Genomic DNA, 26,543 nt, shown 5'->3' with positions numbered 1-26,543 from the left:
TTCAGAGTCAATGAGCTCTGTCAATGCAAGCTTGTCAAGGCTACAACTTCATAGACCTGAGAGGCGGTTTGAGAGGTCAGGCCTTTTCAAATTCCCTGTGATGCAAATGAACTTTGCTGCTTAAACAACTATTGGAATTTTTATGTCCGCTCCTTGTCTGTTTCACAAAGTCATTGACGAGACATTCAGTGCTTTTTAAATTGGGGTAGCATTGTGATAAAGACCAAGTACAGATTTACGGAGGGCTGAAAGCAGTTAGATCATGTTCTTTTCATGGTACCATTAGAATCAAATCGATTTCCCTTCAGCCTTCAGAATGGTAAATTTTAACAAAGCTTTGGGGCTAGACAAGGGCCAAAATGACTGAAGTGAATGTTAATTACACTCCACAAACTTATTTTTTTCCACATTGACTAGTAGTCAAAATTAAAAGTGTGACTATAAACTGCTATGTTATATACATATAAGAATGGTCAGGCCTTGGAAAAGAGCAACTTCAAAATAGCTGTGGTTGATCTGAAAATACATACACTGTTATATTTACAAATAGTGCTGGGAACATTTAAAAAGTTTAGGTTTGAAATACATCATACTCAATTTTGGGGGTAAAATATGACGTGCCTTCTTTAGTTCTTTTTGTTTAGAGTTTGTTTATCTATCTTACAGGTGCTGGAAAAAAAATATTATTCATTCAACAGTTTAGTAACTAAAAAGTACGTCTGGACATGCAATGTATGGTTAAATAGGCAATTAAACAACCCTCATGGATATTTTTGTTTTCCAAAAAATAATTATCTACTTCTGAAACATGATTAACTTACCATACACAACACGTGGTGAAAATTGAACTCATAGGAATCTGTAAATGTATCTTTTTTAAACACATGAAAATTAACTTCTTGTAGGGCAAAAAATCTAATTATTTTGCCATATCCTTGTGTCTAATGTTGATTTCCCCATCCCCATAGTTTCTAAGATTATGATATTGAGTAATGGATGCCGATTGTTAAAGTTCTGAAAAAGAATGATATTTGAACACCTCGTGGCATTTATTTCCTTGCCTAAAAGTAACATAATTTGTTTGTGATGTGTTCCGTGTTACAAATTTTGAATATTTTACCACGGTCCATTGCATTTACTGGTGTAAATAATAATTGGTAACGGGTCTTGGATCTTTTGATAGTCAAATCATGGAATCAGATTAGTAACAATATATTTTAAAATAAAGGCCTTGTTGCATCTGTATCATGTATTGTGTTGTTAAATATGTATATCGTCAAATGTGATTTTACAAATCAGGAAATTAAAAAAAATACAAATGGCTGTCAAACTAGTTTGGTTAATGCCTCAAGTCTGAATCTTGCCGTAATAAGCAGGGATGATGAGCACATCAAATCATATGATGGACAGTTTTATGGATTGATCGAAATTTAGCCTTAAGAGAAAGTTACTCCTTACAGATTGCTATGAGAATAAATGTGATCAAGTTTATAGGATGATATTTTTTTGTAATTATTACTCCGCAGTTATGTCAGAACAGGAAAGACCAAATGTATAACTCTTACCTGTTTTGTTTCCTGACGTCCTTTTAAACACTGACGCATTTTGGTTTCTGAGCAGCAGCTGCATCACTGATGCAGTTGAACTGCAGGGCAATGTTTAATGGCTTTTCTGCACCTGCAGCTATAGAAGCTTATTTTGACACCTGGCATCATCACTTATTTACCCTTCCCCCTTCCTTTTTAAAAAGACCAATTTTTCTCTCCTTTCCGAGTCCAATTCCTGTTGATATATAGATATGTTAGTGATATGAAAAGGGATAGTCAGTAGGGATTCTTTTGTCACTCCTGCTTTATTGGAAGCAATATCGCCGGTGTTATGCACTAACTTTGGTTCAAACAAAGTGTGAGCACTGGTTTTTCGTTTTAGCTCTGATGGACTTGGGCACCACTGAAGAAGATGCATTCTTTTCACTTTGCACAATTAAACCGGATGAATGAACACAAAATAAATGGGTTTGTTTTGAGAAATTATATTAAATACAAATTTCATAGTCCATTAGTTTTACTTCTCTGTGTTGAAGCATACAGAACTTTAGAACCCATAAAATTAAGTATTTTGACAAGTTTCAGGAAGTAACCTCGTTTTTAACTCTTGTTTTTTTATAAAATCAAATGAATAATGCTATTTGATTTGAGTGTGGCTGGGACAAGGAATGAGATGGTAATTGTAATTATAGTATCTTATTTCACTGTTAACCTTGCATTCATTCCGTTGTTCCATTTTAGTATATATCCTTAATTGTGCAATATTTTTAAAGATATAAAATTAACCAATTTTTTATTTAATCCACAATTTGAGAATTACTATGACATTAATGAAACATGCACACTAGAAGTCTAATATTCTGACTGTAGATTTTGGCACTAAGTTTATTGCATGTGCTAATCTTACAATTTGTTTGTGATTGTAATTTTGCCCTTAACATTGTTTGTAGTATGCATCGTTTTTTTTTGTCTTTTTGTAATGTGACATTAGGTACTTAATAATAATTTTCTCTTTTACCATAACTAAAAACCCCTTAAAATGTTGTTCATGGAAAGTGGAAGGGAGAGGATGAAAGAACTATATTTAGTTACTGTTTAACGCTAAAAGGTGCTTTGACAGCACACACAGCCTATGTTACAGGACCACCCTGTATTCAGTCACTGTCCCCACACCTCTGTATTTTCCATTCACACAAGCAGCTGCACTACAAAGTTTTTCAGAAGTCAGTCAAGAGTAAAATTCTACCTCATTTGTCTTCCAGACACGAAGATCGATCGAGAAGTTATTAGAATGGGAAAACAATAGGTTATACCACAAGGTGAGTGCCGCAGAGAGCAACGTTAGCATGGGGTTCAGACCATTGGGGTCTGAATTGCACAGTATGGAAACAGATGCTTTTGTTGGTAGAAAAATATGAAAGATGGATAAATGGTTTGTCTGGATGCAAGAATAAAATGGAAGTCATTTTTCTTTCTTTTCTCTGTTTCTTTTCCAGCTGTGCTTGCACTGGAGACTGAGCAAAAGGAAATGTGAAACCAATAACATGATGGAATATGTAAGTTAAAGGGCTGTTTTGTTACTTTCTCTATTAAATGACCATTTATATTGCTTCTGATCTTATTCTTTTAGCAGTTATTAATCAGAAAGGTGTCAGGCTACTTAGTCGCTTGAGTGGAAAAATTTATTACGGTCCACAGATGCACGTATTCACGTGCAAGGCAGATTTATATAGTTATGAATGGCCTGAAAACAAGGCTGGCACTGTGTTCAGAAAATAATAAATTAATTGCCAGAATGCATTAACTGAAATGTATTGAAGGGTTACTGTGTGTGTCTAAAGAGAAGAATCTTTTGAGTTCACCACAAATCTTTCAACCTGTTTTAGTTTAATTCTACAAAATAAGATTATATTTGTTTCACCTACACACGTAAAAAGGCACAGGAAAATAAATTAGCAGCAGCCTGGACAATATATTATGGATAAATTACGCACTCCAGGAAAACCGTGTAACATGATTGTTGTGCTTAGTGATTAGATTTAACAAAAATATGCATCATCTTATAAAGTAAATGTGATTCTTAACTGAACAAAATTCAATTTTTGTTTGCTTGCTATGCTATGAAAACTCAAAGAAAACTGCCTCATCACTTAATCTGGTAAAATGTCTAAAATACCAGCCTGGTGTCTGAAGTGTTTCTGAAACTTGTGTTTGCAATCTTAGAGCACTATGTGGAATTAAAGTTGCACAGTCAATAAAACCTGTGGCACATCACATTATTATAGAGTGGTTAAGAAGAAGTTTGACTCCCATAATTGTTGCACTAAATCGTATTATTTAACTCGCGTAAGGGTTGTAACCAATAGATGACCAATTTCGACTTATAACATTATGTACCCACCTCTCCCTCACATCATCTGCTCCATAACCCTCATCATTGTCATTGTTACTCTGGACTTTACTATTCCAAAGTACTTCTAGCTACACTGTATAGAAATGTGAAATCTTCCAAAATTCCAGAACCACAGCATTCACTCACTTTTTAAACTTGGATTGGTATCCAGTTAAAGCAATTTCACCATTTTCACACATTTTTAAACGTCTCAATGTCTGTAACTCCCTTCTGTGCTTCAACCCTACAAAGCATGTGCAACTTTATGTCAGACATCATGAATGCCTCAAAATTTAATCAGTCTGTAACTCATGACCATACCTGCAGTTTCTTAGTCTCTAAGATCTGAAACTTCCCAATATTTCTCCACCTCAATCATTCTCTTCTTTTACGATGCTCGGTAGAATCTCCCTCTTTGACCAATGTTTGGGACATTGTTGCCGTAGTGTCAAATTTGTTTGAGAACATTCTCATGATCTACCTTAGGATATTTTGCTGTGTTCATGTGCTAATGTGCAAGGTTAACAGTGAAATAAGATACTATAATTACAATTACCATCTCATTCCTTGTCCCAGCCACACTCAAATCAAATAGCATCATTCATTTGATTTTATACAAAAACAAGAGTTAAAAACGAGGTTACTTCCTGAAACATGTACCACATAAATACTTTATTATAGACAATAGACAATAGGTGCAGGATCAGGCCATTTGGCCCTTCGAGCCAGCACCACCATTCAATGTGATCATGGCTGATCATCCACAATCAGTACCCCGTTCCTGCCTTCTCTCCATATCCCTTAACTCCGCTATCCCTAAGAGCTATATCTAACTCCCTCTTGAAAGCATCCAGCAAACCAGCCTCCACCGCCCTCTCAGAGAATTTCACACACTCACAACTCTGTGTGTGAAAAACGTTTTACTCATCTCCGTTTTAAATGGCTTACCACTTATTCTTAAACTATGGCCCCTGGTTCTGGACTCCCCCAGCATCGGGAACATGTTTCCTGCCTCTAGCGTGTCCAACCCTTAATAATCTTATATGTTTCAATAAGATTCCCTCTCATCCTTCTAAATTCCAGAGTATACAAACCCAGCCGCTCCAGTCTATCAACATATGACAGTCCAGCCTTCCCGGGAATTAACCTCGTGAACCTAAGCTGCACTCCCTCAATAGCAAGAATGTCCTTCCTCAAGTTTGGAGACCTAAACTGCACACAATACTCCAGGTGTGGTCACACTAGGACCATGTACAACTGCAGGAGGACCTCTTTGCTCCTATACTCAACATTATTGTTATACCCCTGTCTCAGTCCTCATAAGAAATGGCTTGTTCCATGAAACAAATTGCATATCTAGTTTATTATTTTAACATCCATTGGTGTGACATGGGAAGACATAGCAGGGCAGACAAAATTGAAGAACAGATTAAGGCCAACTGCTTATACTAACTCCTGAAGATAAATGACTGGCATTGAAAAGATATTGTCCAGTCGTGCAGTTTAAATGAAGATTAAATGAAAATAAAAACAAAATGATCTGATTGTTTATAACGTGCAGTGTCCATATTGCATGCAATTATATGGTCATGGACTCAGTTGCTGTTTTTTTTCAAGGATCAGGGTGACACAATGTTTCAATCTATCCTAACTTTTACCAGATTACTTCTTTAGTTTTCATATGCAGTTTTAAAATCAGAATAATTTTGGAGATTTTCTCATGTCTCTTGTAATACTGCCTCTTTGGTACAAGGCATTTCTCAAAATTGTGAAAACTAAGAACTTAGCAGCAGTTTCAAACTTTTCAAATTATTTTCTTATGGAACTTAAAACCCTTAGCTAATTTCTATTTAATTGAGTATTTAATCAGAAACGTTTCCCATCATCTTTCTTGCTTTTAACCTTATTGAGAACTCTATTTGAAACTAAAGCCTATGAGATAATAAAGGACTTTCAAGGTACTTTTTTTTCGTCTGGAACAGCATCCATTCACTCAATTGGTTGTTAGAGATTATTTGTAACTTCAGCATTTATATCAAATATGATGATTTATCAAAATGTGAAATGCAGAAGCAGAGATTTTTGTGATGCAAAGGCAGAAGGACCTAAGTAAGTTGTTAAAGGTTTTTCTATTTTTAGATAGATTCTTCTTGAGATGTAATCTTTCCAGGTACATTTTAAATTCTAACAACAAGCTGCATTTAAAACCTTCTCTGCATCTCTATGCCCTTCATTTTTTGAATGGAAGTTATTTTCTATAGTTATTGAATACCAAGCCTGTGGAAATATTATTTTGCAATTTATGCTTTGTGTGATTATTTGGCAGATTTCTTTGCAACCTTCCCTGTGAATAAAATTAGATAGCGAAACTTGGGAATTCTTTCATATTTCTTTTTTTGTTATTTACCACAAATAACTATACTATTTTTTTACTTGGGACATTTTGATTTACAAATGCTATCTGGCTTGTTTCCCAAAATTAGTTTCTGTGCAATTTTGAATTTTAATTGAATACCACATTATGGTCTCTAGACTCTTAAGATTACTAATGTTGGATGACTGATTTGTAGTTTAAACTCTTTTGAAAGAGTTATCTTGCCTCTGGTATATGTGACATTGCTTATGTATTAAAATTTGATGGCAGTTTTTAATCACATTCCCCACAATCACATTTACTACTTCCAGTTCTGCGGTTCCAACCAAACTCCATGGGCGGCAACTAATCCTGAAGCGCAGATCCGTAGTCTCTGATAGCCTTTTGGTAGTTTGGCGCCGTCAAAGACCTTGGAACATTTTATAAACAAACATTCCTGCGTCTTCCTGCTCCAGTCAGACAGAAAGTAAAGAAGCTTGAAAGAGCACACCACTAGACTCAGGAATGAATTCTTCCTCTGTTATCAGGCCTGACAGGAATGGCCCTTCCTAAGCTAAGGCACTGTCTGATTCACCTCTATCCCATTGTGGACATTGGACTTAGTCTTTGAAACTGATGCGCTACAATGCTGGGAACTATATTCTTCACTGTATCTTTGCCTTTGTTCTATCTATTGTATTTAGGTTTCGCTTGATTGTATTTATTAATATCTGAACTGATTGAATAGCATGCAAAACAAAGCTTTTCATGAAATAGGAATCACGTAAACACGGAGGAAATCATGAAAAATATATATTTTCTGGGGCTTGTGGTGAGCCCAGAATTGGCACAGGAGGTCTTACTCATTCGACATGCACATTGCACTGCACAGGCACTGAAGTCAGAAATGAGCTAATCCACGAGCTATTTTATATAGAGATTAGTATAATTTGCTCAACACAAACTCTCAGCGGGTCTAGCAGCATCTGTGGAGGGAAATGAACTGTTGACATTTCTAGTCAAACCCCTTCATCTGGTCTGAAAGTATAGAGGGGAGAATGCCAGTATGAAGAAACGAGGGGGAAGGCGGAATAAGAGTTGGCAAGCGACAGGTGGATCAAGGTGAGCAGGTGCTGATTGGTTGGGAGAGGGAGACAGACAACCTGACAGACAAACCCTCTTCACCTGGATCCTGTCGCTTGCTCATGAGTGCTACACCCTTTCCCTCCCCTCTTATCTCCCCTCTGCTCTCTCGATCCAGATGAAGGGTTCCGACCCAAAACTTCATCTGTCCATTTCTCTTCACAGATGTGCTCAATCCCTTCAACAAATGGTTTGTTGCATCAGATTCCAGCATCTGCAGTCTCTTATCTCCATGGTCTTTAGGCTAGAGAACTGCTATCTCCATTTGTGTAAGAAAGAACTGCTGATGCTGGTTTATCGATTTATCCGAAGATAGACATTGGAATGTTGGAGTAACTCAGTGGCTCGGGCAGTATCTCTGGAGACAAGGAATAGGTGATGTTTTGTGTCGAGACCCTTCATCGATGAAGTTGGTGACGTCACCTATCCCCCTTCTCCAGAGATGCTGCCTGACCTGCTGAGTTATTCCCAGCATTTTGTGCATTCTCCATTTGTTGATCTTATTATTGAGGAACAATAAGATTTTTCTTTGTTTTAAATGATGTTAAGATGAAACTAAGAAAAATGTATAATTTTATAATTATTTTGTTTTTCATTGTTTCCTTTCCAGGTCATCTTAATAGAGTTTTTACCGAAAACACCAATATTTCGACCAGATTAGAATAAGATTTTGTCTTCAGAGACTTATCTTAGTGCGTTGTCCTTCCAATGGTGCCTTGCTTGGTACTCTCCTGGTGAAGATTGTGTAAATCGGACGCCTTTAATGCTTATTATCCAGTTTTTCCATCCATCTGTTTATTAGTCCGCCACATTTTTTGTTAGCTTTTTTTCTAGTAACAATTGCATTCCAGAATTCTGATCTTGTAATTTGTTCTCGCCAACCTCTGGCAAAATCCTTCACTTTGTCATTTTGCTCTTTAATGATTCTTGACACACATTGGCCAGTGTACACACAATAGCTTTAAAACAATCACTGAAATTATGTATGAAAAGATTACCAAACTGATTTTAATCATGTCTGTGAATTATCCCAGAAGTTTTCCATGAAGGATCGAAATCACTAGTTGGAGTTATTAGAATCAACACTTTTAAGTTGAATTCTGAAGGCAATACATGCGGAACAAAGTTGTGTACAGTGTTGTCACAATATATTATTCTATTGTAATTTTTTCTGCCCATTAAATTTAAACTTGAGACCTACTGTGCACGTATTCAGGAACACAAATTCTACTGCGATATCGAAGTCACCAAATATGAAGAAATCTGAGTGAAGAAACCACATCTACTGGCTCTTGCTACTCTAAATATTTAACATGCAAATGGAAAAGAATACTGAATTTATAACAAAGAATAATAAAATGAAGGCTTTTGCGTGCATTGTAAGGTCACTAGGAGCCAGGACAATGGAAAATGCAACTGAATTACCACCGTAAAATGAACGTTTTGTTCATTAACTATCACGTGTGATGGTTATTTTGACTCTGCTACTATGTTTACTTTTCCTTGAACAATTTAGGTTTACATGTAGATGTTTTGATTTTTCCTGTACATAGTGATAATGTAGATTGTACATTAACAGAATCTTGGGTCAGGCCAAATATTATTTTATTCTGCACCTCAGATAGTGGAACCTGTCATTGTATTTGAAGAGGTGATTTCAGTTTTAGTACTTCACTGAATACTGGCAGAAATTATGGTGCAGATTATTTTAGCTTTTTTAATATTAATTTTGCTCTAACTTTTAGAAAACCAACTTATTTCTTTAAGGTAGGTCTTTGGGATTGAAGGACCAGTTTTTACTATTAAATAAAAGAACTGGAATATTAGGAATGATCTTTAATAATTTTTCACTTCCTACTTAGTATCTCTTGTTGCAGGTGAAAAATGGCACACAACTAACTTTTTCTTATATTTGCACCCAATATCCAACAGTGACATTCAGTTTGTAATGTGTAAAGGCTGTATAAAATTTATTTTTGTGTGTGAGACTATCCAACTCATAATATAACTGTTGAATGACAAAGAAGTCACTTTCTGCCTTCTATTGTGTTATCCTATTCAGTGTGCATCCACACGATTCTGATATCCAGATCAAAGGTTTAAGTTGAGGTGAGATCAGAAATTTGCTTCACATTCCTGTTAATTTTAATAACAGAGGCTTTATCCTGATTTGATAAAGAGGTAAAGATGTTTTGGTTTAATCTGTCTCAAGGTTACAGCAACCTTATAAACCAAAATCAATGCTGTCATAATTTTTTGTTGTTCCAATTAAACATTCTCTGTGGTAAAGGGCACCTATCTAATGTCTCCCAACTCTACTGGTGGATTGATGGCATTGCCATTCTATAATCAGTAGTATTTCTATTGGTTTAGTTTGTCTGCAGCTGTTTGCTGCCTATTTTTCAGTCAGATAATATGTGTACTGCTTGTGTGTTTACTATGTTTTTGTTGCATCTGTTTCTATTTGTGCTCATTTACTTCAAACTCTGTTGAATGATGTTGCTGCATGCCTTTTAGGGATACATATACAAAGAAAGCATTTCTGCAATGGTTAAATAAGAACTGGCTATTTCTGAAATAAAAGACTGATCAAAAATAATTAACACTGCTGTATTAATGCTATGGAAATCTGGTAATTAACTTTTGCAATGTTTGGAAATTGAGTATTCATCTGCAATTTATCCTTTTTGCAGCCTGAAGATAGCTACCTCACTGTATAAACATTCTACTTATGATGTGAAAGAAATCATTGGCGGTGCCTTGTATTTACTGATGCAGTCACTGGCTGTTGAATGGGGGAAAATATGGACTGATCAGTGTTTCCCTTTTGTTTCAAGTTAATTTCAAACAATTTAACTGAGTATGAAACAATTGTTTTTCAAGTTTATTGAAGTCTACTTCTAACTTAGAAATGATTTGTTTCATTTAAATCCGGCAAATCGTGGCTCTTTTGTTACAGGTCAAAACTCTTTCATCATCATCTACTGTGAAGGCTTTGTATAAATGGGAAACTTTGGAATATGTTAATTTACTGCACATTTGGAATCATTCATATAATTATAGTTTGTTACGAAGCCTGACTCAAAATTGGGATTTTATATATATATATATATCGAGATTAAAATGTCTTCTTTATATTATAACGCATTGTCAGAGTCATATAGCACTGAAAAACCCAATAGTTCGAATGCACGCCAACCATGAACCATCCCCGATACTAATCTTATTTTATGCACCTTGCCCATAACGCCTTCTTTAAGTCTACTTTTGCTTAAAAATGTATATAATCTGCAAATGTGAACTATTGTTTTGCGGTTTTAAGTTAATTTTCTCTCTCTCACCCCAGCTCCTTCATGCGCCCGCATGCTTGCTCTCTTCTCTCCCTCTCTCTCTCCCCCCCCCCCCCCCCCCCCCCCCCCCCCCCACTCAAAGCTTCTGTACTTTCTGCCAGACTGGAGCAGAGAGTAGAAGGAAAGTAATGGCATGGGGAACATGTTTGATTGTGTTGGCCGCTTTCCCAAGGCAGCATGGAGTAAAGATGAAGTCAATGGTAGGGAGTTTGGTCTGTGTGATGGACTGGGTTACATCCACAACATGCAATTTATTGTGGTCTTGGGCAGAGGCGTCTCCAGACCAAGCTGTAATGCAAGCTGTAGTGTGCTTTCTATGGTGCATCTGTACACGTTTGTCATTGGAGAAATGCTGAATTTCCTCTATGGAAATGCTTTCCTAGTTGTTGCTTCAATGGGGTTGCTCCACAACAGATTGTTGTAAATATTTGCAACAAAGAACTTGGAAGCTCTCAACCATTTCCACTTTGGCATCATTTATACTGGTTGGGGCATGTAAACTATCACTCTTCCTGAAGTTGGTTTCTCCTGATGGAGGAAGAGAGAATGAGACAGAAACACAAAAAAACTTAACCATAAAATGAACTGGACAGATTGTAATGATGGAATAAAGACTTATAGACAAGCTGGTGGAATGAATGAAAAGGGAATAGATTTTTTTTACTGAGAAATATGAAGTGTTGCACTTTGAAAAGAAAAGGAAGAAATTATATGGCTGAATATCTAAAGGGAAAAATATTATGGACCAATGTGATGGGGGGGGGGGGGGGGGGGGTACAGAGAGAGAGAGAGGAGGAGAGAGAAAGCGAGAACGTGTTTTGTGACCTAGAGGGTTTTAAGTTTGCCAACCGCTAAATTTAATGTGCATTAAAACCGGTGTTCAAACTCTCATTCTATTGGTGAAAGAAGAGCAGGGCAGCTATGGAAAAATGAGACTGATTAAAGAAGGGGGTATAGCTTTAAGGTGAGAATGCTAAAAGATATGTGGAGCAATTTTTGTTTAAATCATGGTGGGTGCTTGGAACGAGTTGTCGGGAGTGGTGGTGGAAGTAGATATGATATAGCACAGTAGTGCAACAGGAAGACCTGGTGGGACAGGCCCATATTAGAGTGTTTTTAAAGTGAGTTTTATGTCATTGAAGTCTGGTAAAGAAACAGATTCACTGAAAAATAAACAAAATCAAACATGCATTTTTTTAGGGGCTCTGTCCTGAATAGACGATGGCTCACTATTATCAGTTAGTGGGCGCACTTTCTTCTCATAATAACTTTGCACCACATGTTTGAATGTGGAACATAAAATGTAGAACACCACAGCATAAGAATGGGCCGTTCGGTCCACTTTGTCTGCCGAACGTGATGCCAAGACCAACTCTTATATGCCCTGGGGTTTTTTTCTATGGTTGTACGGAAACTTAATTATTTATTTTATGTAAAGCACTTTGGTTTCAATGCGAGTTGATTTAAACGTGCTATATAAATAAAATTTACTTACTTACTGTTCCTCCTGAAATGTTAAATATCTGTTGAACATACATTTTAGACAGTTGCAGGTGTTGAATATTCTGACTTTCAGATGCATTCTGAAATTTAGGAGCCAAACGGTCTAACTTTGTTTAATTTATTGGTAGCATTCTATCATTTGTTAAGCTTGGACTTTTTTTGGAGGAAAAGATGGAAGAATTCCAGAGTCATAGACCTACAGCCTGGAAACAGGCCCTTATGCCCAACCAGCCATAGCCAACCATGATGCTCCATCTACACTCGTCCACCTGCCTGCATTTTGCCCATATTCCTCTTCACTTTGCCTTTCCCTGTCGATGTCCAAATGTCTTTTAAATGTAGGTATAATGTTTGCCTCAGCTACCTCTTCTGGCATATACCCATCACCCTCTGTGAGAAAGTTGCCCCTCAGATTCCTATTAAATCTTTCCTCTGGTTCTCGATTTCCCTACTCCTGGTAAAAGACTTTGCGTATTCACCTTATCTATTCCTCTCATGATCTTGTATGTACCTACACGATCACCCCTCAGCATTCTGCACACCAAGGAATAAACACCTAGCCGCCCAACCTCTCCCTATAGCTGAGGCCTTCAAGTCCTTGCACCATCCTTGTAAATCTGCACTCTTTCTATCTTAACAATATTCTTCTTGTAGCAGGGTGACCATAACTGAACACCATACTCTAAATGTGGCCTTACCAACGTCTTGTACAACTGTAACAATATCCCAACTTCTATACTCAGTACTGTGACTGATGAAGGCCAATATACCGAAAGCTGTCTTCACTACCCTATCTACCGGCGTTGCCACCTTCAAGGAACTATGTATCTGCACTCCTAGATCCCTCTGCTCTACAACACTGCCATCCACTATGAAGGTCCTGCCTTGGTTTGACTTACCAAAATGCAACACATGGTACTTATCTACATTGAACTCCAGTAACCATTCCTCAGCCCACTTGCAGAAGTTTACTGAAATTTCTGACAACCTTCTTTGCTGTCTTCCATACCACTCACTTTAGCGTGATCTTGGTGTCAAATTTACTAATCTTGCCTTCTACTTTTTCAACTTGTATAAACTCGTATAAACCACGAATAGCAATGGATCCCTGAGGCACACTACCGGGCACAGGCTTCCCCAACTTTCCACCATCGCCCTCTGGTCCCTTCCATGAAGTCAACTATCTATCCAGCCAACTAGCTCTTCCTGAATCTCAAGCAATCTAATCTTCCAGAGCAGCCTACTATGCTGAACCTTATCAATTGCCTTGCTGAAGTCCATTGAAACAACAAGTTCTCCAGGTTCATTTAAAAAGGTTTTCATGCTGCCGATGAAGGAAATTCTCCCACTGGGTAGGTAATATGCTTGTCATTGGGTAGTTTTCTCCTGCGCTGTTTTTAAATCGCCGATATAGTAAATGGGAAGGAACTCGAGCTTGTTTGAAACTTTAATCGCGAGTTGAGCGAAATAACATTTTGTAATCAAAAATAAATTGCGCGCTGAGACTGTTTCATCCCTTTTTCCAAAAGTAAAAGACGGTGGATTTATTTCCAGCCCCCAGCGAGTATCTTCGCCAGTCATTAGCAATCTTAAAACTGTATAGTCACTTAATTTGTAAAGCTGCACCATTTGCACACATTTTCAAGCAAGCGTTATTAATTGCAACGTTTTGGGAAACGTGAATTGTTTATTTTTATTTCGTTAACCCATCTCCAGTGAAGCCCTTCCTTGGACGCACAATGAATTGCCTCCACTGTTGAAATATTCCAAGGAAAACACGAACGATGGAGTGGCACAAAGAGATTTCGCCAGCGCGTTCAGCTACGATAAGTGAACTTGTTTTTAAAAGTTTGGGAGGTTTTGCACCTTCCGATAACGTCCTTCGGGATGACCCTGTTGGAAATCAAACACCGTTCAGGAGAAAAGCTGCTGAAACATATTCATTAGTAACCCAGCTCTCGGTTAGCCGGGGAGTGGCGGAATGATGCTGAGATCGATTTAATGTAGCCGATTGTCTAACGTGTGAAAAAGAGTAACAATTCCGTGAGTTAATTTTGAATTTTTCATAGTCTGTCTGCCTGCTAGGTATTGTGTTGCATTCTCACAGATAAATGCCCATTCCATGTGGGCTGTTGGATCTTAAATGCTCTCGCCGTGACACTCGGCTCGCCTTTTGCAATCAAGATTATGTTGCTAAGGAGATTTGCTTTAATGTTACCACTGATTTGTGTTAATACGTATTGAATACCTTTCAGTATTCTTTCAGACAAGGGCGAAGGAAAACTTTCCTAAGTTTCTGAATTTACATTACAAATGAATCGGTCGTGTAATGAAGCCGATATAAAGTGCGGAGGAGAAAAGAGGCTAAAGAAGGGCACTCATGTGAGAAATGAAGTGAGCTGCAGGCTGCTGTTGAGTTGAGAGCGTTCACTATCAGCTGCGAGAGGGGGAGAAAAGCTGGTCGAGCGCCTCCATCACCGCCGACCACCCACTTACTCAAACTGCAGAAAATCATTAGTATCGCCTTGACAATGTATTGGGGAAACCAAACTGCGAGCCAGTTTGGTTCGCCTACACTACTGTTTATATATATTTTTAATTAACAGAGTGAAACTGTATTAAGCTGAGAGTGCGAATCTCCTTTTGTAGGACTGCTGATAATCAGTCCATTCTACAGCTTCCAAATATGGATATTCCTGATACCAAGAATGGGCTCTGATTTCTTTCAGTGAATTTTTAATTGTGGAAGTTGCTTGTGAATTTAGTGGGAAATCTGTTCCCTCCTTAAGCCTTCCCGTGTGGTCAAGGATGAATTGCTTCCATTTGGGTCTGTGGGTTCCAGGTGAAGCAATGTGGGGGTTGCACTATGCTATGGGTGGTGCAGGAAATAGGTGGCACAGCAGCCAGTGTGGAGCTTGCAAAAAGGCATGCATGCTATGCTTCCAGGTCATCGAGACACAGCGCAGATCAGGCCCTTCGGCCCAACTTGCCCACATCGACCAACATGTCCCATCTAAACTAGTCCCACCTTCCTGCATTGGCCCATAGCCCTCCAAAACTGTATTATCCACGTACCCGTCTAATTGCTTCTTAAACATTGCAATAGTTCCTGCCTCAACTACCTCTGGCAGCTCATTCCATGTACCTACCACTCTTTGTGTGTAAAAGTTACCCCTCAGATTCCTATTAAATCTCCCCCACCCAAAACCTATGTCCTCTGGTTCTTGATTCACCTACTCTGGGTAAGTCCTCCCAAGAAAATGGACTGGAGAATATTCCATCTCTATTCTCAATGGTCAAGGCCAGGATTCCTATGAACTGGGGGTGTCACGCTTTTTAAGAGAGACGGAGCACATTCTTGGATCGATTCCTCTACCAGCATTGGAATCTTAGCGGAGACTATCTGTTTCAGGGGTCTTGTGTTTGGCATTCAAACTGTGTTCTGATCATTAGTGCTGAGTATTATTGGTGCCTTTGTGCTGTGAATATTAGCCTGGGTGATCAGATATCTGTGTTTTTAATTTTGTGTGCTTTTAACGCTTATTTAGCTGCTTAAAAACAGTAATTTACATTCATATTGCTGCATATATCGAAGGCTATCAGAAGTTGCAGCAGTGAGGCCTGAAAACGGAAGCTAAGCCAAACAAAGAGCTACAAAGAGAGGAGCAAAATGTTGGTAAATGATGTGTGTCATTAAAACAGAGAGGGAGGTAAACAACCAGAGAGGAAGATTATTTAAAGTAGAAAAATCAGTAATTGGATCCTGGGTAATTGGAAGCACACAAACATGATGAACCAAAGGACATAGACAGGTATTAAGCTATTGAGCTTGATCCATTGTTCAGGCTTAATCGGTAGAAGGCTATATCTGTACTGTACTAACACATCCCGTGGCTAATGATGATGGATATGTCTCATCCAGGGCTCATGCAATTACTTCTCTAACTTTCCGCAGTGTTCTTGGACCTGATCAGTTCCAGGAGATTTATCTACCTTCATACATTTTAAGACGTCCAGTGCCTCTACTGTAATGCGAACTATCCTCAAGACATGCACATTGTTGGGTAGGTGTCAGTGTTGTAGCTAAACAGACATGGTTTGTGAAACATTGTTTATTCTAGTCGATTGCCAGTTTTGACAGCATTCCTGTCAGTCCTGTTTGCCCACTTGAAGCCTACTCACTTACACATGCTGTCATGCCCACAACACCTTGCCCCACCCTATATTCTATTGCCACGCACTTACACCAGTGATCATTTATAGCAGCCAATTAATCTACCAGTATCTCTAGAAATCGGGGCGATGGGGGGGGCAACCCATGGAGTCGTAAAGAAGAAGCTGCAAACACCACAAAGGCAACAACTTTGTGAACTAAACTAAACTTTAAAAAAAAGAACAGCATAGCTGGTAGAGCAGCTGCCTCACAGTGCTAGAATCCCACGTTCAATCCTGACATTGGGTTCTGTCAGAATGCACGTTCTCACTGTGACCATGTGGGTTTCCTCCAGGCGCTCCAATTTCCTGCCACATCCCAATGAGGCATAGAAAGGAACTGCAGGTGCTGTTTTAAACCAAAGATGTACACAAAAAGCTGGAATAATTCAGCGGGTCAGACAGCGTCTTTGGAGAAAAGGAATGTGACATTTCAGGTCGTGACCCTTCTTCAGACTGAGACTCAGGGGAAAGGGAAACGAGAGAACTAGACAATGATATAGAGAGATATAGAACAAATAAATGAAATGTATGCAAAAAAGTATCGTTGATAAAGGAAACAGGCCATTGCAAGCTGTGGGATAGGTGAAAATAAGTTACAGCCAATTACTCAACAAGACGACTTTGAAACTAGTACCACGACTTGGGTGGGGGATATTGTGAATTCCACCCAAAACAATCCTAGAGGTCAGGATCTTAATTGCATCGGTTTTTTGGATAGTCCTTGAGGTGTATGTATAAAGAAAATCAGCAGGATCAATACAGTTGAAGCTGAAAGGCTGAGACAACATGGTGCTATTAAAGGACTGAAATCAGAGGGTTGTGAATTATTGGATTTCTCTAGAATGCAGATGATCTGTTGATGAATGCATTTAAGAGAGATTGATAGAGTTCTGGTACTCATTTTGATTAGAGCTGGCGTTCAAAAGCAAATCTGATGTAGTTCGACTACAATGTAGAATTGCAAAGGAGGTTTAAGGAACCTTATGACTCACTCGTAGTCATATGTCTTGTGGTCATATAGCCGTCAGCCTGTAGAAGCCACAGACATAATTTGAAAGTTATTATTTCTTACTGAGTTGCAGTAGTCATTTTTTTTGCACCCACATTTTCTTGCAACCAAATGAATCATTGACAAAGATCAAAATAAGGAACATGATAAATATACAAAATTGCATATCTTAAAAATAAGTGTGTATTAAATGTGTAACTAGATATCTGGTCATAAATAAGGACATAACCAGATTATCCTCTGGCACCAAGGATTGAAAACATGATATTAACCTTTGCCTCGGTACAAACTGATGTGAATTATCGGGATTGTGTCCAATGTTTACAGGTGTAGCAGCTGGAAAGCAATGGAACAAAAATGCTAAAATGGCATAATACTAAGCTTTACAATGGGTGTGCTGTGCCCTCCATAATGTTTGGGACAAAGACACATCATTTATTTGCCTCTTTACTTCACAACTTGAGATTTGGTTAAAGTGCACATTGTCAGATTTTATTAAAGGGTATTTTTATTAAAGGGTATTCTACATTTTGGTTTCACCGCTGTACAGCTGTGTTTATACATAGTCTCCCCATTTCAGGGCACAATAATGTTTGGAACACATGGCTTCACAGGTGTTTGTAGTTGCTCAGGTGTGTTTAATTCGCTCCTTAATGCAGGTATAAGAGAGCTCTCAGCACCTAGTCTTTCCTCCAGTCTTTCCATCACATTTGGAAACTTTTATTGCTGTTTATCAACATGAGGACCGAAGTTGTGCCAATGAAAGTCAAAGAAGCCATTATGAGAATGAGAAACAAGAATAAAACTGTCAGAGACATCACCCAAACCTTAGGCTTGCCAAAAGCAACTGTTTGGAACAGCATTAAGAAGAAAAAGAGCGCTGGTGAGCTTACTAATCACAAAGGAACTGGAAGACCTTCACAGGTGATGACAGAAGAATTCTCTCTATAATAAAGAAAAATTCCCTAACACCTGTCCGACAGATCAGAAACACTCTTCAGGAGTCAGGTATGGATTTGATAATGACCACTGTCTGCTGAAGACCTCATGAACAGAAATACAGAGGCTACACTGCAAGATACAAACCACTGGATAGCTGCAAAAATAGGATGGCCAGGTTACAGTTGGCCAAGAAGTACTTAAAAGAGCAACCATTTTTCTGGAAAAAGGTCTTGTGGATAGATGAGATGAAGAATAACTTATGTCAGAGTGATGGCAAGAGCAAAGTATGGAGGAGAGAAGGAACTGCCCAAGATCCAAAGCATACCACCTCATCTGTGAAACACGATGGTGGGGGTGTTATGGTCTGGGCATGTATGGCTGCTGAAGGTACTGGTTCACTTATCTTCATTGATGATACAACTGCTGATGGCAGTAGCATAATGAATTCTGAAGTGTATAGACACATCCTATCTGTTCAACCTAATCCTATCAAGTTCAAACAAATGCCTCAAAACTCATTGGCCAGTGGTTCATTCTACAGCAAGACAATGATCCCAAACATACTGCTAAAACAACAAAGGAGTTTTTCAAAGCTAAAAAATGGCTAAGGGGCCAAGTCAGGCACCCGATTTGAACCCAATTGAGAATGCCTTTTATATTCTGAAGAGAAAACTGAAGGGGACTAGCCCCCAAATCAAGCATAAGCTAAAGGTGGCTGCAATACAGGCCTGGCAAAGCATCACCAGAGAAGACACTCAGCAACTGGTGATGTCCATGACTCGCAGACTTCAAGCAGTCATTATCAAGTCAAGTCAAGTTAATTTGTCACTTACACATACAAGATGTGCAGTGAAATGAAAGTGGCAATGCCTGCGGATTGTGCAAAAAACTACAGAACAGAATAGAACAGAATCAGTATTTGCATTATTAGAAAACCCCCCAAAAAAACAGCAATTTAAAAAAGACACAACACAACAGTAAATTGGTACAGTAAATGAGTCCCTGTTGAGATAAGAGTTTACAATCCTAATGGCCTGTGGGAAGAAACTCTCTCATCCTCTCTGTTTTCATAGCTTGCAAAGGATATGCAACAAAATACTAAATTTGACTACTTTCATTTACATGGCATTGTTGTGTCCCAAACATTATGGTGCCCTGAAATTGGGGGACAATGCTGCTGTAATTTCTACATGGTGAAACCAAAATGTATAAAAATGGCCTTTATTAAAATCTGGCAATGTGCACTTTAACCATATGTGATCTTTCCTATTACAAATTTCAACTTGTGGAGTACAGAGGCAAATAAATAAATGATGGGTCTTTGTCCCAAACAGCATGGAGGGCACTGTATGTGTTGTCCGATACCATTCTGACTTCCAACATGCAAAAGCAGAAAATTACCATTATTTATTTGTGTAGGAAGGATACTAGTTTAAACTGTTTACTCAAAATGCTGGAGTAACTCAGCGGGATTGATAACATCTCCAGAGAGAACGAATGTGTGACGTTTTGGGTCAAGTCCGTTCTTCTGATTACAGTCAGGGGTAAGGGAAATGAGAGATATAAACGGAGATGTAGAGAGAATTATAGAACAAATTAATGAAAGATAGGCAAAATAAAGCAACAAAGATAAAGGGAACAAGCCATTTGTTTGCTAGGTGAGAACGAGAAGCTGGTGTGACTTAGGTGGGGGAGAGATGGTGAGAGAATGCAGAGGTTTCTTGGAGTTAGAGAAATCAATATTCATACTACTGGGTTGTAAACTGCCCAAGCAAAATATGAGATGCTGTTCCTCCAATTTGCATTTAGCCTCACTCTGGCAATGTAGGAGGCCTAGGACAGAAAGGTCAGTGTGGGAATGGGAAGGGGAATTAAAGAGTTTGGTAACCGGGAGATCAGGTAGGTCTATGCAGACTAATTGAAGGTGTTCAGCGAAACGATCGCCCAGTCTACGTTTGGTGTCCCCGACGTATAAGAGTCCACATCTTGAACAAAGGATATAGTAGAGGTTGGAGGAGGCGCAAGTGAACCACTGTCTAACCTGAAAGGACTGTCGGGGTCAGGGCCGGATTTAGATGAAGAGAGGCCCAAAGCTACTTCACTTGTGAGCCCCCCCCCCCCCCTCCCAATCCCCAACCCCCACGGCTAGTCAAGTCAAGTCAAGTTTATTCGTCACATACACATACGAGATGTGCAGTGAAATGAAAAGTAGCAATGCTTGCGGATTGTGCAAAAAAAAAAAAAACTATAAAACAGTATGGAACTGAATCACATATTCACATAGTACATATTTGTGGGAGGAAAAAAGCGAAAAAAACAGCAATTTTAAAAAGACACCACACAACAGTAAGTTAGTCCCTGGTGAGATAGGAGTTTACAGTCCTATGGCCTGTGGGAAGAAGCTTCTTCTCATCCTCTCCGTTTTCACAGCATGGCAGCGGAGGCGATTGCCTGACCGTAGCAGCTGGAACAGTCCGTTGCTGGAAGGGGTCCCCTATGATCTTGTTGGCCCTGGATTTGCACCTTCTGATGTATAGGTGATTTTTTGGTTATTAGGTTGTGTTATGTGTGGGGGGGCTGAAACATGGTTTTCTGTCTCTCCCTTTGGGTGAGGGCGGCCCGGCGCGGGGCTGAGGCGGTGCTCCGGTGGCTGAGGCGGCCCGGCGCGGGGCTGAGACGGTGCTCCGTTAGCTGAGGCGGCGTTCTGGCGGCGGCGACCTGAATCCGGGGCTCGGCCGCGGGCCAGTGGACGACATCGTCGGGAGCTCGCGGGTCACAGGCTGGTGCCTGTTTTCCGTAGCTCCCGCAGCAACAGCTGCGTCCGCTGGACTGGAGGGCGGCAGCTTCGACCACCCCGAGCCGCGGAGCTTGAACCGGCCCGTTCGCGGAGCTCGGTTGAGCCGCGGGACTGACTACCATCGCCCGGTGGGGTAACAACATATCGCCTCAGCACAGAGGGAGAATGAGGAGGGAAGAGACAGTAACCTTAAGACTTTTGCCTCCATCACAGTGAGGTGGTGCCTGGTGAACTCACTGTGGTGGATGTTAATTTGTGTTTATTGTGTGTTTTGTTGTTTATTATTATATGTATGGCTGCAGGCAACGACATTTCGTTCAGACCGAAAGGTCTGAATAACAAATAAAGGATCTAATCTAATCTAATCTAATCTAATAGTTCCTGTAGAGGGGCGAGTGTAGTTCCCATAGTGCATTCGGCCGAACGCACTACTCTCTGCAGACCCTTCTTGTCCTGGGCAGAGCAGTTCCCAAACCAAATTGTGGTGTTGCCGGACAAGATGCTTTCCACAGCTGCTGCGTAGAAGCACTGGAGGATCCTCGGAGACACTCTGAATTTCCTCAATTGCCTGAGGTGGTAAAGGCGCTGCCTTGCCTTACTCACGAGTGCGGCAGCGTGTGATGTCCATGTCAGATCCTCAGAGATGTGGACTCCCAGGTATTTAAAGCAGCTCACCCTATCCACAGTATCCCCATTTATCCTCAATGGTGTGTACGTCCTCAGATGATGTGCTCTCCAAAATTCCACGATCAGCTCCTTAGTTTTTTTGATATTCAAGAGGAGGCTGTTGTCTTGACACCAGAGTGCCAGATCAGCCACCTCCTCCCGGTAGGCCTTCTCATCGTTATCTGAGATCAGGCCCACCACCACAGTGTCATCAGCAAACTTGATTATTGAGTTGGAGCTGAACCTAGCCACACAGTCATGTGTGTACAGGGAGTACAATAGGGGGCTGAGGACGCAACCCTGGGGGCATCCTGTGCTCAGGGTGAGGGACTTTGATGTATTTCCCCCCATCTTGACTACCTGGGGGCTGACGGTGAGAAAGTCCAGGACCCAGGCACACAGGGGGGTGTTGAGCTCCAATTCCAGCAGCTTCTCAGCAAGTCTGGTGCGGACTATCGTGTTGAAGGCTGAACTGATATCTATGAACAGCATCCTCACATAGCCCCCCTTCTGGCTGTCAAGATGAGAGAGAGTGATGTGCAGAACCTGGGAGACCGCATCGTCCGTGGATCTGTTTGGACGGTATGCGAATTGTAGCGGGTCCATGTTGTAAGGGAGGAAGGCGCAGATGTGTTTCTTGATTGATTGATTGATTACTTTATTAATCCCCTTATTCAGGGGAAATTCTGATGTCCTTGCAGCATACTAATAAAAATACAACACAGTATTCATAAAGAAATTCAACACCAAAACATCCCCCCACAGTGATTCCCACTGTGGGGGAAGGCACAAAGTCCAGTCCCCATCATCTTGTCCACCCATAGTCGGGCCTATTGAGGCCTCCACAGTCGCCGCCACGGCGCCCAATGTTCTCGCCGGGTGATGGTACTCCGGCGTCGGGAGAACCCCCAGCGGCTTGGGGTGCCAGGAACGGCCGCCTTCCCACCGGAGCCTGCGGCTTCCAAGCCAACAGACCACGCCAGACGGAGCTCCGCACACTGGTGATCTCGGCGAGATGTAAGTTCAACGTCGCAGCTGGCCGCTCCGCAGAACCGCGGCTCCACGATGTTTTCCTCGGCGGTACCAAGCATACTGGAGTCCCAGCGCGGCGACCCAGGAAAGGCATCGCCCGCTCCGCAATAGCGCTCCAGCGCTGCACTGCCGCCAAAGCCGATGTTCTGCGCCGCCGCCGCCGACGTTCTGCGCCGCCGCCAACGCCGATGTTCTGGCCAGGTCCCCTCAGGGAAACGTCGCTCCAGGACCCGCTGGTAGGCCGCGAGGACAGGTCGAAGACGCTGCTCGGAGGAAGGCAACCCCTCCGACCAGGTAGGGACTTAGAAAAGCAGTTTCGCCCTTCCCCCCCACCACCCCCCACACATAAAAGATTTAGACCCCCTGACTGTACACTTAACGAACTAAAAATAATAAAAAAGAAGGGGAAAAAACGGACAGCTGCAGGACAGGCAGCCGTTCAGGACAGCGCCTCCTCCGGTTCTTGATCAGCCTCTCAAAGCATTTCATGACTACCGAGGTGAGGGCCACCGGACGGTAGTCATTCAGACAGGCTGGGGAGGCATTCTTTGGTACAGGTACAATGATGGATCTTTTGAAGCAGGCAGGGACCGCTGACTTGGCCAGGGAGAGGTTGAATATTGCAGTGAGCACCAGAGCTAGCTGCGTAGCACAAGACTTAAGTACTCCCCGAGATGCCATCTGGGCCTACAGCTTTCCTTGTGTTCACACGTGTCAGAGCCCACCTCACGTCATGCTCGGACAACGAGAATGTGTGCACATCCCCAGCGATGGACCTCCCTTCAGCTTCATTAGCCAGCACGCTGGCGGTGTTGTCGTTAGTCGGCAGACCAGGGGTGATGTTGCCCGTCTCGAAACGAGCATAGAAAGAGTTCAGGTTATCAGCTAGGGAGGTGCCAGCACCTCCCTAGCTGGTTGAGGTGGGGCAGCTCCGGTAGTTGCTTACAGTCCGTAGCCCCTGCCACAGGCGTCTGGTGTCCTGCTGCTCCATCTGTGACTCCATCTGAGGACCATGACTACCCGACAGTGACAGTGTGAAACTTTTAGCTCCTACTGTATGTTGTCATTAAACAGTTGGTTTTAAAATACATATTGGATTCATTGCCGAGTGGGAGATGCCTTACCTGGATCGCCGTTTGAAGCTCTGGAGTTTTGGGCCCGCTGCTTCAACATCATGGAGCTGTGGTTTGCGGAGCTCCCAGCCTCGGGCCGCGCTGATTTTAATTTCGCCGAGTCCTGGGAACCCTTTGCCGAGGGCGCCAATGTGCATCATCGCCCAGCTCAGCCTGTGGACTTCAGGAGCCGCGATCTCCGGTAAGAAGTGGCCGATTTGGAAGTCCAAGCCACTGAGAATGTTTTCCTGTTCCGACGTCAGATGGTGACCCCCAAATTTCATTGTACCAATGGCCATGAGGGGGGTCCAAGAGGAGGGGGTCCGTTGGAGACGGGAAAATGGATCATCAATGGGGGCGAGGACTCCTTGGCATGGAAGAACGGTGTGAGGCGGAGGCGATGGAAGACGAGCTCCAAATTGTGGCGGGTGCGGAACTCATTGAGGTGGGGAGGGAGGGGGACGAAGGTGAGACCTCTGCTGAGGACAGATCATTCGGTATCTGAGAGGGGGGGAGGTCAGGGGGGATGGTGAACACACGGCAGGGATGGGGGTTGGGGCCGGAGGAAGGCAGGTAAGTGGACTGAGGCCGAGGCGATGTCTGGTGGTGAGGTGGTGGGTGGTCAGGGGGTAGGGGGGGTATGAAGACTATAGTGTCGGTGTGGAAGAGCTGGGGTCGCATGGTTTGAGGGGATTTGGGAAGACCCAGTGGAACAGCCACTGATGTTACCAGGGTTGGGGGGACTAGCACTAGGACCCAGCGCAGTCAAACTCAGGGGAGTTGGAGTCTGCAACGTGGAAACTTCTGATCCGGTGCTGAGTCCAGGCTGCAGGTAAGGCGACGGCTGCTGGAGGGCGGTGGAGTGGCCAGGGTCAGCAGGCAAAGAGTAGGAGGTCCTCTCCACCTGCATTTAACCTCACCTGCATTTTAATCCCACCCCCACACCACCAAAGCATCTGGAATCGCAAGCACAGCGCCACTGTTGGTAGGGTTTGTAACAATGCCACTATGTCAAAAGTTTTATACACCTTGGTGGAGCAGGCCGAGGCCCCCCTATATCTCGAGGCCCTAAGCTTGAGCTTGTCTAGCTTATAAGTAAATCCGGCCCTGGTCAGGTCCCTGGGCAGAGTCGAAGGGAGAGGTATAGGGACATGAGGTGCATGGGGAGGGAATGCTTTGAGTGTGAAGGGTTGTTAACCAGAGTTGCGGAGGGATTGGTCTCTGTGGAAGGCGGAAAGGGGTGTAGATGGAAAGATGTGACTAGTGGTGGGATCCCATTGGAGGTGGTGGAAATTTCGGAGGATGATGTGCTGTATGTAACGGCTGAAGGGGTGAAAGGTAAGGACTAGGGGGACTCTCTGTTGCGAGTAGGGGGAAGGGGAGCAAGGGCAAAGCTGCAGGGTATTAACGAGACTTATGTGGGGGCCTCATCTTTGAAAGAAGAGGGGAACCCCTTTTCCCTAGAGAATGAGGACATCTTGGATGTCCTGGTACGGAACACCTCATCGTGGGAGTAGGGTATAGAATCTTTGCAGGAAGCAGGGTGGGAAGATGTGTAGTCGAGATAGTTGTGAAGTCAGTGGGTTTGTAATAGACATTAGTTGATAGTCTATACCCTGCAATGGAGACGGTCAGATCAAGGAAGGGAGGTGTCGGAGATGGTCCTAGTGAATTTGAATGCAAGATGGAAATTGGTGGTGGTTAATAAAGTCCATGAGTTCTGCATGGGTGCAGGAGGTAGCACTGATGCAGTCGTCAATGTAACAAATGTAATTCTAGAGATAGAGTTTAGGGATACGGCCAGTGTACGCCTGGAACAGGGGTTGTTCAAAGTACCCTACAAAGAGGAGGCACAGCTGGGGCTCATGCGAGTGCCCATAGCTACACCTTTGATTTGGAGGAAGGGGGAGCAGTCAAAGGAGAATTTGTTAAGGGTGAGGACCTGCTCAGCAAGGCAGAGGAGAGTGTTAGTAGAAGGAAATTGGCTGGTTCTGTGGTAGAGGAAGAAATGGAGGGCTTCAAGGCCTTCTTGATGGGGGCAGAGGTGTAGAATGACTGAACATCCGTAGTAAAGATGAGGGAGTGGGGGCTCGCAAAGCGGAAGTCATTAAGGGTAGCTGGTGTTCACATGGTTACCATTTCCCTTTGACTGACATTCTGCAGTGTGCACATCTTGCCTCCTAGGTCACTTCAGCTCAAGTTTCAGATGGTCCTCTGTAAAAAAATGATGCTCTAAAAATGTTCCATGAGAGCAAAGCCATGCATATACTGGTCTGATTGCAGTATTAAATTTCCAGACCCTTCTTCCCTGATAGCAGCTGACCCAAGCCACCATGATTACTTTTTGACATGACATGCAAATGATGCAATTCTAATTATTTGGCTATCGAACAATGTGAATGCACCAAAAGGTAGGTTAATTTAAATTATGTAATCATGAAAGTACATCAATCTGTTTCCTTTCCATAATAGATAGATAGGG

At 41.8% G+C, this 26,543-nt stretch overlaps 1 protein-coding gene and 1 long non-coding RNA gene across 3 annotated transcripts in view; both read left to right on the top strand.

Annotated features, from left to right (window-relative positions):
- The window catches only part of chic2 (cysteine rich hydrophobic domain 2), a 62,114-nt gene extending 52,076 nt beyond the window's left edge, over positions 1-10,038 (top strand). Inside the window, exons 4-6 of the mRNA XM_033028797.1 lie at positions 2,810-2,866; positions 3,044-3,103; positions 8,046-10,038. Coding sequence (XP_032884688.1) covers positions 2,810-2,866; positions 3,044-3,103; positions 8,046-8,096 — 168 coding nt within the window. The 3' untranslated portion in view covers positions 8,097-10,038. The remainder of the gene's footprint in view (positions 1-2,809; positions 2,867-3,043; positions 3,104-8,045) is intronic.
- A 3,015-nt stretch (positions 10,039-13,053) lies between these two features.
- The window catches only part of LOC116977931, a 39,810-nt gene continuing 26,320 nt past the window's right edge, over positions 13,054-26,543 (top strand). The window contains exons 1-3 of one of the 2 annotated variants that reach the window (XR_004413331.1): positions 13,054-13,640; positions 14,005-14,331; positions 26,246-26,472. This is a non-coding gene — a long non-coding RNA (uncharacterized LOC116977931). Of the gene's footprint in view, positions 14,332-26,245; positions 26,473-26,543 lie in introns of both variants that reach the window. The other variant, XR_004413330.1, reaches the window with a different exon arrangement.

Source organism: Amblyraja radiata, chromosome 1 (genome assembly GCF_010909765.2).
Source record: "Amblyraja radiata isolate CabotCenter1 chromosome 1, sAmbRad1.1.pri, whole genome shotgun sequence".
NCBI lineage: Eukaryota > Metazoa > Chordata > Chondrichthyes > Rajiformes > Rajidae > Amblyraja > Amblyraja radiata.
This window is presented reverse-complemented; position numbering and strand designations above follow the sequence as displayed.